General features: G+C 42.6%; 1 protein-coding gene across 1 annotated transcript in view; it reads right to left on the reverse strand.

Moving 5' to 3' along the window:
- Window positions 1–17,038, reverse strand: part of cntln (centlein, centrosomal protein) — an 84,925-nt gene that overhangs the window by 18,153 nt on the left and 49,734 nt on the right. The window contains exons 17-24 of the mRNA XM_068727718.1: window positions 15,545–15,620; window positions 13,808–13,889; window positions 13,183–13,454; window positions 8,658–8,873; window positions 7,172–7,269; window positions 4,177–4,303; window positions 3,713–3,850; window positions 2,203–2,388 (exon numbers count right to left, since the gene is read on the reverse strand). Of these exons, the coding sequence (XP_068583819.1) occupies window positions 2,203–2,388; window positions 3,713–3,850; window positions 4,177–4,303; window positions 7,172–7,269; window positions 8,658–8,873; window positions 13,183–13,454; window positions 13,808–13,889; window positions 15,545–15,620 (1,195 nt within the window). The remainder of the gene's footprint in view (window positions 1–2,202; window positions 2,389–3,712; window positions 3,851–4,176; window positions 4,304–7,171; window positions 7,270–8,657; window positions 8,874–13,182; window positions 13,455–13,807; window positions 13,890–15,544; window positions 15,621–17,038) is intronic.

A 17,038-nucleotide genomic window follows, 5' to 3' on the forward strand; every position in this document is an offset into this window, starting at 1 on the left:
ATGCATGTGTGTCTTTTCATAAATGCGTGAAGTTATACTGCGTGAAAGAAATCAGAGGTTAGACAAAAGGAAAGTAAATAAAACACATCATATCCACCTCCAATTACTACTTAGATGTAAGTGAGCCATACAAGAACAAGAATAGTGTCAGTAGTTTCTAATATTCATGGCTTGTGAGGACTAAAGAGAATTGCCATGAAACTGTGTCCGTGATCTGCCACTTGATTTATGTGTGTGTGCAAATACACTGCCATCCCTATCTATCTCTGCCAAGCTGTTTGCTCCTTTGATAGACAGGTGTCAGCTGAACAGAGTTGATGGACGGTCTTTATCAGTCTCTGGCAGACCCACACGCAGACTGACACAGACACACAAACACACCTCAAGGTGATGGATTAGGCCTAGACAAAGACAATAGCGCCCATTCCCGTTGGGCACACAGTATTTATCATAGCGGTGGCCTGTGTCTCCCCACGTGTTAGAAGAAAGTGTAAATGCATAATGGCACATACACACACTGTTACAAATCAATCCATCCATCTGCTGACATTTATGGGGGATCCGGTTCTGGTGTCTGCAGAGCAGGCTGAGCAAGGCAGTGCTGACGTCCTGCCCCCTAGCCACATCTCCAAGCCGCTCCTGGGGGATCCTGGGACTTGCCCAGGCCAAGGGGGATGTGTAGTCTAGACCAGTGTGTTGTGGGTCTGGGTTTCCTCCCCAGGTGGACATTCCCAGAATTTGTCTGATGTCTGAATTCTCTCAACTGGTTCCTTTCAATGCGAAGTAGCAAAGGTTCTAATCTGGGTTCCTTCTGTTAATCAAACAATCTTATTCTCTTGATCACTCCCTAGACCTCATGTGGCTTAAATGTCAATTGTCATCGAAATTGAGAGCTTTGCCTTGATGTTAAGTTCCCTCTACACCACAATGGTCTGGTACAATGCTTGCATCATTGGCGACACCACAGTAGTTTAATAACTAGTTGGAGGAAGGGCTGGGCAATATATCTATATTTTATTGATATCGTGATATGAGACTATATCGTGTTCGATTTTGAATATTGTAATATGGCATAAGTGTTGTCTTTTCCTGGATTAAAAGCTGCGTTATAGTAAAGTGATGTAATTTTTTGAATTTACTGGACTGTTATAGCTATTCTATTATTTGTCTTTACCCACTTTGTCATTATATCAACATTACTGATGATTATTTCTTAAAAATCACAAATATTTTGTGACAGGACTAACGGGCCACAGCTACAATATTGAGATATTCAGTAAAAAATATCGTGAAATTTGATTTTCTCCATTTCGCCAAGCACTATGAAGAAGTAAAGAGGATAAATAGGTAAATCGCAGGGTTGGTGGTTCAATTCGATGTCAAAGCGTCCTGGAGCAACATAACGAGCTCCAATTTCTCCTGATGGTTAAGCTTGTGCCTGACATGGGTGAATGAGAGGCAAACTGTAAAGCAATCCATTTACTTCCACTTATGAACAACACTCTGAGGAACTTGAACTTCTTCACTAGTGACAGTGACTCGCTCCCAGGCACAGGGGCCGATCCACTGAACCATTATCTCGGACATATAGGTGCTGACCCTCATCCTAACCATTGTACACTGTACTGAAGCTCACCGTCTAATGAAGCCATCAGAAAAACATCATCTATAAAAAAGCAGTGCTGCAATCCTGAGGCCATCAAACCAGACACTCCCCGCTCCTTGGAATAAAAACTCTGTCACTGCTGTTATACAGTTATTGCAATCTCCCCGAAGTCCTCAAGACGTCCCACAAGACATCCGAGGCGACACGGTGAAAAGCCTTCTTAGAGCATAAAATACATGTACGTTGGATTGCTACCAATCTCCATGTAACGAGGCCCGGCCTCCTCTTTCTGAAGAAAACACACTGTGAAAGTGTTCAAGACACAGACAACTCCCAGACCGGACAACACCGTGGTAGCAACCTGTCAATCACAAGGTAGCCTTGTCCTAAAGCATTCCCTGCTTTATTGTCTATTTTACTCTAAATGAGACCATAATTTACTAAATGAACATCATACAGTATTGAAGAAGACTTGAAACTAACAATTAAGACCATAAACTCATGTTTAAATAGTTCACTGAGGGTAATAAATCAAGAGAGAAGTGTAGTCATTTTCTTACAGACTTCTATACATTCTGACTTTTTCGGTAAAGTACCTTGATGAAAGAATGAAGCTGCTCCAGCTGGGAGAAGGCTTGGCTTAGCTGTCTCTGAATCCTGTCCAAGGCATGGGAGCTCTGCTGGGTCAACCCCTCCATTTGCTCAGTGGCTGTCTGTTCCAGCGCAGCCAGAGCCTGCTCACTGGCTCCCGCTCGAGCCTGCAAGGCATGCATGCGCTGCTCCTGTAAAGAAAATTTGCAGGCAGATCTGGTGAGCTAAAGGCAAAACAACCTTTAGAAAGTAGAGGGACTGCATAGGTCTGTGAGACATTTGTGGCAATTGTAGAATTTGACATTTTGAGACTTCCAGAGGTAATGTCTAATGAGAGCGACACATAAAGGGCTTTTCCATTGGGCACTTTTGGCCTAGCCGAGTGAAACCATGCCACTTGAGAAGGACCATCTCGAGCGGGCTGCGGTGACGTCTCGCCGACCTCGGCCAACCAGTGACGATCCCCCTTCCACAGGTGTGTGGCGAGACTAAACTCATGTCTGTGCAGGAGACCAGAGAGACGTTTGTTGTTTCCTGCGTTCCTGTTTGTACTTTGTGCTTTATTTTACCGTTTCGCTTTCAGCTGTATAGGAGTCATATTAAGTTGCTGCCAACCCAACATTTCCTAAATTTGCTGTTTCATAATGAAAACTTTTAAATGAGAAAATAACGGGTGACTTTAATTGTGAAGAACTTATAGAAAATGAAATGTGTTCATCACCAAATTAGCAGAGCTTTGTTAGTGGCTATATTTCAATAGAAATACTGGACTACTAATACTGCAGAGTGGAAAAACAGGTGACCAGCTGAAAATATAACAGTCAAACTCAGCCAGCGCATGTGTGGAAAAGTGAATGTAGGCTGCAGTTACATTTAACAGGATTGAAAAAAATAACAGTAAAAGCACTAATACAGGTGCCTATGAAAATAAAATCTAATTTTATTGTTTTACAACTTGGAATCAGTTTTGTACATTTTCTTACTTTGACATTTGAGTGTTTTTAGGTTGATCAGTGTCAAAATGCTTATTTAATCAACTGTGACTAAAAGTTGTACAACAGATAAAAAATTCCCAAGGTGTGAATCGTTCTATTTTGCCTGAAGAGGACTGAAAACAGCTGCGGTGTAAAGATTCATGGAAGTTATTTTCCCCCAATCCTGAAACCTTTCTTTTATTTTGACTAATTACGTACTTTTAAACTGTGATCTGCCCTGTAGGGGCAGTGTACCATAGGGGTGGGAATCTCTAGGCACCTCACAATTCAACTCCGATTCAGAGGGATACGATGCGATTATAAAACGATTATGCATTCATCTTGATGCATCAAAAATAAATAAATTAAATTAAAATAAACACTCCGTAACAGGTGTTTACTATACAGTTAAGTAACTGAACTGAACTTGCCTCTCACTACTCAAACTGCTGTAGCACAAAACTAATTATTTCAAACTAAAGTTCAAATTTCTAAAACCAATTTTAATGTTCCTTATGATATTATTCTAGCCGTTTCCTACCTTTTTTTCCAGGTCCTCCTTCAGTTTTTTACAGGAGGCTTCATATTGGCTTTTCTCTGTGGTTGCAACATTCAGTCTCCTCTTCAGAGAATCAACGAGGGCCTTCCTGTTGGTGGCCTCCTCTGATAAAGTCTTCCCCTGTAGAAAGTTGGAACAAAGAGGAAACAGGAAGGGGGAAACAGGAAGCTGAGCAATTGTGTGGGGGCACTGCAGTTCTGTTGAGATGGAGGTACTGACATCATATATAGTAACACGTTTCACTCAAATCAAAGAAGTTTCTATTCTATTAGTTGATGTAACAATAACCACAATTAATTATTTTGCTTTTAAGTCATCTAGGAAACATAATATCCGGGATATGAGAAATACCGAGCGCTGCAATACCTCATTCTCTTTGTCATTTTACCAACAAGCATCAAATGAATTGGATGATATGACAATGGTGTCAGCTGTATCTCGTGTACCTTCTTCTCCAGCTCCTCCACCTGTCCACGGTAACTTTTCTCCATCTCCTGCAGGAACTTCAGTCTCGTCTTCAAGTCCTCCACCAGCTGCCTCTTCATGGTCACATTTCGCTCTGTGTGGCTCGCCCTGGGAAACACACACACACACACACACACACACACACACACACACACACACACACACACACACACACACACACACACACACACACACACAACAACATCCAAATAAGGTATGAAGTATAAATGAATGTGCATTTTTCAGATGTTCACATTCATGCACAAGCACACACTCACATAAAGTATCTACATTGCAGAACAAACACAGACACACACTGAGACAGAAACATGCATGCACATACACACAAAGCTGGCAGGCACAGTGTCCCCATGCAGTGCATCAGGCATGACAGCTCATTATGACAACTAAATACACTGGCATGCTGTTTGGGTAAGTGGAGGTGGGGGGGGGGGGGGGGGAGTGAAATAAGGTTGCATATATAATTCTAACTGGCATATATTAGAACAAGTGCTCTGGCGGGGAATGCCGCACTAAGTGTGACTGGGGAGTCCTTTTGACAAACGGCATTTTGAATCAGCAGTGACACTACTTGAAAGACTGTTAACAAGTATTTGAATGTTTATTATTTGCAGCTCAGCGTTACACCAGTCACATATAAAAACACGTCAGCAGGGGGACCTGGCTGGGGAAAGACTGATTATGGAGGGGATATGTTCTAAAAAATATTGTTTGTTTGTGCGCTGTACTGTGCTGATAATACTTCCCTAAAGAGAGGCAATGTCTCTGTATTGTAAGCTATTCATGCTGTAACTGTTGCAAACAAGCACCCTGTGTCACTTCCTATTTTGATAACTTACGTATTGACATGCTTAATATTCCAGCATCCGTGAGGCCTTGTACTAAATGGGCTCAGTATGTTAGTATGTTTTATTCTGTTTTCATAAAAGGCAAATATGAGGCATTTTTCATGGTTCTCTTTACCTTGGGGAATTAGAACAAATAGAATAAAGATCATAAGCATGCAGTTAATTAAAATGTTTTTTGCCGTTTTTTTTTATTTCAAAGATGTAGTGGATCTCTTAGCTCCCATACGCATCATGGCTTGTGTGTTTTGAATAAACAGATGACGAAACGTTAGAGCAAATGCTTTCGTGTAAGTAAATGTCCCCGTCTCCCTAGGTGGATGAATGCCTGAGGGCAGACTGGCTAAATAAATGTGAGCTTGTCCTATTGGAGTGACATTAAATTAAATGAGAGGAGTCTAGCCTGGGGTCTTTGGGGGAAAGTAGCGCTGGCTGGTTACCCCATGGATTTGGCCATTAATGAGAAAACCCATATTGAACCTTTCAGATGACTGTCTGGTGTTGACTTAAAGACGGAGAGCAGCAATAATAGCCCCAGCCAGCTCCCTCTATCCCAATGCTAATGGCAATTAGATCGACAACATTTATTTTAGATGTTCTCTTCTTCTGCACCCCAAAAAGAATAGAGGATAAAAAAGAATGCAGGATATGTGGTGCTTCTGCCAGAGCGTGTGATCTCTATTTATGAGTGTTAGTGGAAAGAGGGAAAGAGAGCCTCAAACTATATCCCAATCACTCACACGCTTGTTCCCTTTGTTCTGTGCTTGTTGGCAATATTGTTCATCAAACATGCGTGTATTGTAATGATAACAGTCAGTGGTCTGAAGTGTGAGTGCATAAGAGAGAGCGAGAGCGCACAATTTCTGTGTATGTTGTTAAGAATGAAGTGCGGGTGGACGTTTCATGTGGCTGATAGACAACAGGGCTAAAGATGAAAGAAGCTGCTTCATAAATAAGGCAGGGCCATAGTGCCGGATATTGACTGAGGACATGCCGGTATACTTTGAAATTCATTTCTTTTTTCCCCCCCTTCTCTTCTTTAAGGCGAAGCAGCCTTGCTCCCCGTGTGTGTGCTGAGATGTATATTTCAGAGACGTCTAGACATGTCTTTCATTCTGAGAAGGGGTCCCTCCATGGAGGCAAATGGTGAGGTAGGCAAGAAAAGATGGCGAGTTAGTTGTGTGTGTGTGTGTGTGTGTGTGTGTGTGTGTGTGTGTGTGTGTGTGTGTGACAAGAGCCAGAGGAGAGACTAAGGCTGTCGTGGAAAGCTAAGGGATGTTCACTCTGTCTAGCTGTGATCCGCTGTGCTTTGGTCACACACAAACACAAACCCGCTGCGATTGTACACATGCCCCGGATGCATTATTGAGAATGGCAGGCAGAGGACACAGCATACTAGACAAAGAGAGCGAGAGGGAGGAAAGCCAAGTTGTTTTTTGTACCTTTCTCTCACTTCAAAGATGAGACACTAATGCAGAATGATGATATACGCCTTTCACAACACTGTTTAAATCTTGACAGTTTCCCTGAGTGAATTGTTTATAGCTATACATTCTGACTTTGTAATGCAGCGATTGCTACAGTAGGTGAACCATGTAACTCATTAGGGCTTGTGGCCCACAGGCCAGAGTGATGCTGTGTGGGTTTTAGTGTCACGGGCTAAAATGGTCCCTCCTGCGGCACACAAACCAATCAATACACTGCTTTGATCAGCACTCCGTATCAGCTGCCCACATAAGTAACATCGCACTACATGACACACAAGACACCCACATGCTCACATGTGCACAGGCACAAATTCCTTCAGTAATTTTTATTCACTCGCTCATGAGAACATGCATAATTTCACCAATGATTCATGCAGAGGAGAAGCATGCCTCAGTGGAGTGCAACAGACAGAGTGCTGCCACATGGTGGAATCAAACACTACAGATGGGAGCTGCAGAGAATGTGCAAACATGCAGACAGACACACAAGGAGACAAAGACAGAGAGAAGGATGCAAAAAGAAAAAAAAAGGAAAAGTAAGAACTGCTCTGCAGAGCGACTGTTAGAAAGAAAACACAAAGAGAAAGAACTAATACTAATGAAGAAAAAGGTGTGAAACTAACTTGTCCTGCAGCTGACGGAGCTTGTCCTCCTTCTCCTGGAGTTGGCCTCGCAGGGCTTTGTTAGCTGCCACCTGCCTTGTGACCTCCGCACTTGCACTCTGGGGGGAGGGCACACGGTGTGTGTGTTTGTTAATGTGTTTGAGTGTGCGATCGGGGTGGGGGGGTGGGGGGAGGTTTTCGCGACACGGCTGATGACAGGTCAGGCACAGCATGCCTCCTCATTATAGTTACAGCGGGAGGGTAGAAGGTGCTAAAAGAGGTTAAAAGGAAAGCTGTATTTTCCAAAGTGGATGAGAAAAGGAGAGTAATATGAAAAAACAACAATGTATAGACCTAAACCATGGTATATATTTCAATGGAGACTATACTGTATATACGTGAAGAAAAATACTAATATGTTAAACAGGTTTTAAAAAACATCCAACAGCAACATTTAATCTTTATTATTAAAATGTCTTTTTTTGTTTCGATCTTTTATATCTCTGCACTGCGACATATTAAGACACACGCTTCATGACGACAGCCTGACTTCTGATCATTTGCATGATGGATATTTGAACGTGCATGTTCACTTTGGTTTAAAGGGCCCCGTGTCTCTTGTGGGAACTGTAACAGTACAAGCTTTTGACAACGTGCACACTCAGTGCGTGCACCCCCACAGTGCATCCCTCGCTTCTCCCTTTTGCTGTCACCTGACATGACTTCCTCGGCTGTGTGTAATGACAGCAGCAATCTGCTCGGTGACACTGATGAGCTGGCTGCAGAGAGGGTGATAATACCGTGGTACCACTCACACCTCATTCCCTATGATGTTGGGCACGTCTCTACTGTTATTCCCCATTTCTCATCTTTCTGACAGGTACCCCGTAATGAGATCAAATGATAAGAAATGCTAATTCATGTCGAAATCACATGCAATTTCAGGTGATGTTGAGTGTAGATTGAAAGGCTCAAGAATTTGTTTTTTTTTATGCTATATGATTTGAAAGTAAAAACCTTGAGAGAGTTTCTAAACTCCTCAAGGAAAGCAGGCTTTTCAAAACGAGTGAGACGTTAAAGTGACTCAGAAATATCAATGTTTGATCAAATACCAGGGAAATGTTTTTTTCTGAATAAAAACATCAGTGCCAAAACTAAACTGTTTGATACTGCCTAATGAGTAAAAAGGGCAACAAAAAGAAAATTCACACTGAAATGTGCGAAATTTATAACCTTTATTTCCTTACTTTTTTTCCCATCAACTTGCCTGTACGGACGGAAATTCATTTTCAATTAAATTTTTTGAGCCAAACAGCATTAAAGCATTTTTTCAATTCCTTGTTATTCATGGTATTATCTACTCAAGCTTCACAGTGCACAAAATTGGAAATGAACACAATCCTTAATACCATCATCCCATTAAGAGATTTATCTCATAAGGCGTGCACAATAAGACAAAGCATGAGGCCCATTCATTAACACCAGAGTTCTGCTCTGAACCACTAACCTTCAGTCTGGCTTGAAGTTGTTTGACCTCAGCCTCCAGGGCCTGGTGGGCCGGATTAGCTGGGGCGGTCATGGTCCCGCCTTGGCAGGAGCACGCTGTGTGTACTGGTGCTGCTGGTACAGTTTGTTGGGGTAACGTGATCTGCCTCCACTGCTCCAGCTCCATCTCCAGAACCTTTTTCTGCTGCTCCTTACCAGTCAGGTCAGAGGTCAGCTTCTGCAACCGACAGAAAGAATTGGTGATCTAGGCTACTGCTAATGATACTTCAACTAAAAAACGTGTCAACTGTTACTAAACCAAGGAAACCTATTTTTTTGTTATAGAATGTTCGAGTGCAACTCTAAAAAGTAATGGGAGACATGGTATAATGCTATAAACCAAATCCCAGCTTTCTCTGCTTTAAGATGCAAAATAAAAAGTATGACTGTTGTAAGAAAAGACTTAATTTTGAATTCACATTACATGAATGTGAAAGATGCAGAGACAAAGTAAACACAATATGTTGGAAATACTGTATGTGTTAGCAACGGGGGGGCTGCTGGCTTTGCTTTCATATCTAGTTTGTGATAAATCTCCTTTTTTATGCTAATTAGGAGGCAGATGAAGCCGTTGCCCGGTCAATAGGGCCTAATTCTCACTGTGATTGGCATGCATAATAAAGCCATCCTGCAGAATCAGAAAGCACTTTGGGACGGAGTGAGTTAAGTATTTAGCGAGAGGATGGGTTTAGAGTGATGAACGATAATGGCACTAGCTGATCATGTACAATGTACAGTGTATCAATGATTCTAAACATAAGCATCTGAGGTGAACACTTTTAACCACATGTGAGCGGTGGAGCTCAACAAAAATCTCATTGTCTGCTTATCGAGAAAATATGGGGCAGAAACACGTTCTGTTTGGGTCAATACTGCCACAATTAGCTGACCTGGTATCATTTCAAACATCAAGAATGCTTAATGGCACAAATAGGAGACATGATACATGATGCTGCACACATGGGGTAAATGCTGAAAACACACACAGAGACACACGCACACACCAAAGTGAAACCACAGATTCCCAGGAGTTTGCTCTCTGCTCTGCATACATGGAGGTTATTGATATCTGGTTGCTGGCTGACACCTTTTAATAGAATCCCTCTTGTTTTAGGTTTCCTCTGCTCTGTTGAAGACGCACATGCCATATCCCCAGGGGAGGGTGGGAGAGAAAGAAGTAGCAGCGATAGAGTGGGAGAGAGGAAGGAGTGGAGAATGAAAAGTGGGGCTATGGCTGCAGTAGCCGCGGTGCCCGAATTAAGAACGGCATTGATGACAGTTCCTGTAATACAGGCTTTGATTTCACGGGGCATTTTTCAGCCCTGGTGAGAGATGACACTAACATGGGCTGATTTACTGGTGGTCCATTAGGCTGGAAGAGAGGACACGTCTCTCTCTTTCTCGTATCTGAGCAGTGGCCTCACTAATACCTTTCCAAGTGATACTTAATCATTTACAGAATAAATAAGGAAACGGCTGTAATACAGCTGTAATAGCCACACATAAACACATGCACAAATCACAGTGAATTTGTCAAAATAAACCAACCAAGATAGACACTAGTGTAATGTCTTACTTTAAAAGTTCCTCAATCACTCTGTATTCATCCTGTTGGCCAGAATTTGTATGTGATTTGTTGTGCAAATATCATCAAAATTTAAATAATTTCTGGATCTTTTTAAATTCAGTGGGTTGTGTCTGTTGCACCCACTAATCCTGTGATAATCCCAGCCCCTTACATGTTAGAGGAGGGCAGTACACTCGGCATGTAAAGAGATAAAGCTGTTACATTTGCGAGGCAATGTCACAGTACACTGCAAAGTGAAGTAAACGGGGAAGTAATGACTGAGTGAGGTAGATAATCCAAGCAACAAAATGATCCCGTATTTGGATGATACGCATGACTAGCACATTTCGTCAAGAGCTAGCCTCAGTAGAAATAGGAGGGCATGCTTCACCTGTCACCTGGGTTTTTTAAGCTTCTTATGCCACCTTAAAAGGATATTTCCAGTTTATTACAGCGTGGGTCTTATTTTCGAGTTGTTGCCATGTTCCTAGATCTCAAAGTGAATCGCTGGGATCTAGGAATATGGCACATTACTGAATGTCAGACATGGCAAGAAACACGGCTGGTCATACAATCTGATGGACTGTAACGTTTTTTACAGTCACCTCCAGGTCATCCAAACTTATTTGAAAGAGAAAACTAAGGTGGACATTGTGAACATCAATCATAGTTCACAGACTTGTGTTTCCACTTTGACCCACAGTACTTGCCGTAGTCGTGAGTGCACGTTTCCCTGAGCAATGATGGATCATTACCGACATTGCAGGGGCACTCACTTCAGCTTTTACCTCCAAATAAAGTGGTCTAGATAATCTGTCTAAAACTTTTGGTATGATTGTCTGACTGTTTGTATTATTTGTCACATTGGACTTTGTTGCACTGATATTGCCATGGTCCCTAGATCTCAGCAATGGCATCATAACCAAACCAAGTAATAATAAATAGGAATCATCCTTTGTTATTAATATGTTGGGAAGAAAGGGAAGCAGCCACACATTTCTGCATTGCGGGTCTGAAATTCCGGGTTCCATTCTGTTGCTGATTAAGACATCTGTCAGGATACCGTTGTGCTGGGGACTCTGTGATGAAAGTTTCACCATGCTGTTGAACACATGTTCCCCTTAGGCTGGGACATGGAGAGCTGAGTGCAGCATTACAAAGCACATCACACTTCTCATGTTAAAGATTTAAGAGCAGCAAAATGTCGTTTAAATAGCAGCTATTAAATGCAGTTGTTAAGATGGTTAGAAACTCAAAACCCAAACTCATACATAGACCACAGAGGGAAGGTGAATAAAAAAAAAAGCAGCCTTAATAATGAAAGGAGGTAAGGAAGGAAGCAACAAGGGAGGGATAGAATGGCTGAAACATCAGGAAGACACAGCAACTTGAGGTCAACGGATTAATCGGTTTGGCCGATAAATGTGTGACAGACTTATTTTTTTAAATGTATTCAAAAAGTATTCTCCACATCATAATAACTCCAAATACCTACAACATTATTCTTTCTAGCGAAAGGGTTAGGTGAACAGCTGAGTTTGCAACAAGCCGAAAGAAGATGGTTTTGGAGAGTTATATTTTGTTTCTGTCGAGTTTGAATGAAGAGTGTTTTTTACGATGCCCTGCATCAAAACGGACGATTAATCTGCTTTCAGCTTTTTCCTGCTCCAAACTTATTATATCGGCCTTCAAAAATCCACTATCGGTCGATGTCTAACAGCAACACAAACAAGTTTCTGAGAAACTGCCATGCTACTTCTCACATGATGGCCCCTGTGGAGGCTGTCCTAAGCCAATTACAAGCAGAGAGTTTTAGTTAGAAAGTTGGCAAGGACCGCCTGGAACAAGCCCAAAGTCCATCACCTCTTGCCCTTTCCAGAGAGGGCAACAAGACATGGCTTTGGCCAGTCAGTCGGCTCCAACTTTGTCTGGTGGAGTGGCATTAATACTGCAGGAGGAAAGAGGAAACTAACAGGAAGACAACAATTCCCTCTCTGTCCACTCATTCACGGTGTGTGTGTGTGTGTGTGTGTGTGTGTGTGTGTGTGTGTGTGTGTGTGTGTGTGTGTGTGCGCATACTCGTGTGGCTTTACTGCTGTGTCTGTGTCTAAGATCTCGTTGGGCCTTAGCAATCAGATGCCTGGGTGGGAGCACAAGGGCCACTTCCTAGGTAACAGCACTATGAGGGCTGGACTCTGACCTGTGTGTGTACAAGTCTAATATACTGCATCTGTACTATTCATACGGACATACAGACACATGCGCCTAATCAGGCGTCCAGTGGGACCTTGCTGGCTGCTGCTATGTCTGAATTCTCCAAAAGAAGTCTCCTGCCTGTCCGATTAACGACTGTATCTGTCTAGGTGTTGGTGTGCGCCTGTGTACAGTATGTGTGTGTGTACATATGTTGGTTTGTACAAGGAAACCCTGGCAGGCAAGGTACGGTTTAGGGCCAAAGCGCTTGGTGTTTTATTTATAGCCTATACCAAGTCTAAGAGTTTCCTACCTGGAGGCAGGTAGTAAATAACTAAATGAGTGTGTGGCAGTGGTCACCGTGTGTGTGTCTGCACTTGTATTTGGAGAAATGTAACTGCTAGTGACACAGATTGTTGTGGAGGACTGCCTTGTTGAAACATTCAGCGAGACGAGAAAACAGCAGAGTCGGAGAGAGGAAAAGAGAGAGGGGGAGAGAATCTCGTCCTCTCCTCTGCTCCGTGGCGCTGACCTCCACAGACGAGGGTAGGCCTGTCAGCCACACTTATTAAGCATGATATGTGCAAAGGACCTGCTACTGCTGCACTCTCAGCAAATACAAAAGAACCACAAAAAGAAAGACAAAGACAGTACAATAAGAAACTTCCTAACACTTTTAACTGGCTTTCCGATTTACGCATATCCCTGTTTTTTCCCCCCAAGTTACCTGTGTGAGCTGTTCGCTGCTGCAGAGTTTCTCAGTGAGGGAGTTGAGTTGTGCCGTGATCTTCTCATTGGCCCTTCGCAGCTCTTTGGCAGACAGCAAAGCGTCTTTCCTGGCACTTCGTAGTATGTCAATGTGATGCTGTAGGGACTCTATGCGCTGCTGCAGAGAAGAGGAGGAGTAGTGCTGGGTCTTCATTAGCATCCTCTTCTTCCTCCTCCACCTCCTTTCTTCGCCTCTCGTCCCTCGGTCCCGGGGCTCATGCTGTTCATCGTCTAACAGGAGGAAGTACACGCAGGCACCTCAGAGTTGACAAGTGCACAGAACAAATCCCTATTTAGAAGCTACTGGTGGGAGTTAACAGGCTTATGTAAAAGTGTCTCTGTGTATGCACAAGTGAAAACTGTGATATATTTAACTACTTGAATGATTAACATTTGCCATTTATAACCAATTCAGGAGTGTCAAGTTCTGAAAACAAACAAAAAAAACAAAGCTTGTTAACTTCTTAAATACTTGTTTCCGATCGACAGCATGTACATACATTGAGTGTTCTTCCTGCTTCAATTAATAGTCGATTAGACTTTTGTAGTTTTGCATGGGTGTGAAAAAGGAAAACTCATGCTACCGTGGGCCAGAACATCGGGTTGTTTTCTGGTGGATTTTGCTGCGGTTGCCGCTGCGTTTGAGATCTGTGAACACCTGTAGGACTGAAAGAACAGAAAAGTCAGAGACAGAGATGAAAAGCAGCTGTTAGATGTAACACAACCGGTTGACATGTTGTGCCTCCTGAAACGCAGCTCATAATGACACCATGATCACAGGCTGTGCTCAGTTTAACGCGACAAGACAAATCACCCTGCGCTTTAATAATTCACCTGAGCGCGTTCAACTGACTTCAACGCAAATGCTTCTCAGTGCGGATATTACTCCTGACAGACGCTTGCAAATACCGCCTTTGTTCAATCACTGTGGAAAAGCCGAGATTCACTCTCACAGTACGACTTGTGTGTGTGTAGTCATTTGCACGCATACGTGTGTGTGCTTGTGTGTATGTGTGACATCTCCCAAATGCACCATCGTTTGTAGTGACATCAAAGAAGGCACCCCTCCACCCTACCCCCCTTCTTCTTTCCTTTGTATAAAGGGTCAGGTAGGAGTTGATCAGTGCCAGGTTTGATCACACAGTGCCTTGCAGAGAGAAGAGTGGGGGGGTGGGGGGGTGAACCCTTTGGTTTGTGACATAGCGTGTCGTGAGGGGCCAGGTCTGTCACAGCGATGAGCCCGGGAGGAGCTGATGGGCACATTTAGCGGATCTGGAGCGGTGAAACTTAAGGAGATCTGAGAGTGAGGGTCCTGACAGCTCCCTGGCTTCATGTACAACAACAACCTTCTCCTCGCCTCCACCTTCTACCTAGCTCCCCTCCTCTTGAAAACAGAAAGCGAGCGAGACAGAATATCTTTAAAGGTCCCCTTCTTTCCCCACTTCTTCTCTTACTTGACGGACATATCTCTCTGGGGTTTGGAGCTGCCATGTCCTGCTATGAAGTGGTTTGATATGGACGAGAAAAAGGGTCCAGGCCTATTGATTTTAATGGTGTGGAGAGGAGATGGTAAAAGAAGGAGCACCGACAACCACACATGGGCAAGCCTTTGTGAATGCAAGAGCAAAGGGAGTCGAGATCATCCATATGCTGATTAATCACATAAACCTTTATAACTGTATTAAAAAAAAAAAAAGACATTAAGAACATTAAAACATTGAATAAAACACGCTCTCTTCACTATCAACTCGCAACAAAAATACTTAATCTGCTCTCCAGTTCCTCTCCTACAACTCTGACAGCCTGTCAGAATAAATGTGTGGACATTGAGGACATTTTAGTAAATATTACATTGCTTAAATTACTGTATAAGGCACAATAAAACATAACACAGACTTTGTAGCTGTAAATAACTGAAACATTCAGACTTAAATGAAATCAAATTCTTGTTTTGTTTGATAAGGTATGTCAACAGATTCTGTCTTAATAAATATCAATTTACACAGAATATGTTGAATATCACATCTTAAAATTGTGTATTATAAATTTAGGATCAAACATCATTTTCTAAACTGTACTGAACAGCATATTCTTCAATAACTGAGTGATAGTTTAGAATCAGTGTAAGGATTCAGAAATAGTTTTTATGATTGTCTTTCACCACTGAAATAATGGCACAATTAAAACAAGCCTGTCACAACCCGAACAAAAAGCAGTATGTGCTCTCATTCATAGTCTATTCACATAAATCCTACTTAAATGTTACTCTTGCAGAAGTAGTCTGCAAGGGAATATACACATGACATGACTGTAGAAGTTACCTTTTTGTTAGAGCGTTGTCTGTAATGCATTGTCCCTGCGGTCACATTGTTGAGACTGTCCTCGTACTCCTCACCACTGTCAGTGTAGAGAAAAGTGAGAAGGGTTATTACAGGCCAGAAGTTGAACCCACAACCCTGCCTCTGAAACTACCACAACTGGCCAAAAATCCAATTTACCTTTTATGGTTGATTTAGTTGACATCAAGCAAAAATATGTGCATTTCACCCCCCCGCCTTCCAACAGAAAATCAATGTCCCATCCAATTTCTGAGCTGAAAGTGTAAATGTGGGGCGTAAATTAAGTGAAAAGCTGCAGTGTCTGGTGCTGATGGTGAATGCATCAACATGTATGAGAGCGGCTGTGGCCTTCATTAGCCCTCTGTGTGTGACAGACGTGTGTGAGAGGCACGGCTGAGCGGAGCCAAGCAAAGTTGCATCTGATGGACACACGGCAAGGCTTCCTGGGACACACATACACACACGCTGACACACACACACACAGGTTTATTGACAGTGACCTTTGACGTGAAGGTGGAAGCCAGTGACATTTACGCTGGCGGGTTTATTAAGGTGGGGCCTGGGAGAATCAGCGGAGGTAAAGACCACAGAGAGAGAATCTAACTGGAACATGACAGGGCTGTGGGGCTAGTTAGGGTTAAAGCCGGTCTGGAAGGGGCACAGGGACTTGCTGAGGATCACTAATCACCACCAGTAAAACCAGGGTTACAAGCATTAGATGAAAAACACTACCTGTTTCATGCTGGTGAGGCAGCTAAACCGGTCTTACTTAAAAGTCTGAAGTAATCTCACTAAAAATTTGAAAATACTTTTCTACTAATCACGAAGATTCGAATTGACAAATACCACAAACAGTCTCAAGCTGTCCACAGTGAACAGGAGGCCAATCAGACAACAGGAGTAACTGCACCCACAGTCCTTCAAAGTTTCCTGGATGTGTTACGACCAACAATACAGTTGAGGATATTGTGCTGGCATGTTATGGAGATAACGTGTGTTGTGCAGATACAAGAACACAGATCTGTTAATTTAAAGCCTGGATGCAAAATTGTTTGGGTCAAATCATGAGAAATGAATAAAGATTCTTCAATATGGGACACATTGGGTGTGATGAGTATGAAAATGAAGTGACTCGTAAGTCACTCTACCAGTGATTCTCAACTGGTGGATTAAAAAAAAAAATCCTGCGCTTTTATTTTGAAGGGGATTTTTTTATGCAACGCAGTTATTCACACTCCTTAACAGTATTTGGCGTTAATGCCTTGTAATGTTAATAGACACCCATTTCACAGTATTGAAGAACACCCACAAAGTTTGTTTTCATGCTAACGGAGTGAAACACAAGTACGACACCGACTACATGAGATATGGATTTTCTTACATTGAGGACAAAAGAGGGTAAAAACCTCAGTGCGTTTTGTGCAGCGAGGTTCTGGCACAAGAAAGCACGAAACCGTCAAAACTGAAGAGGCATTT

The sequence above is a fragment of the Cebidichthys violaceus genome, unplaced genomic scaffold (assembly GCF_023349555.1).
Source record: "Cebidichthys violaceus isolate CVI_PGR_0920_01 unplaced genomic scaffold, fCebVio1.0.p SCAF_4, whole genome shotgun sequence".
Classification (NCBI taxonomy): domain Eukaryota; kingdom Metazoa; phylum Chordata; class Actinopteri; order Perciformes; family Stichaeidae; genus Cebidichthys; species Cebidichthys violaceus.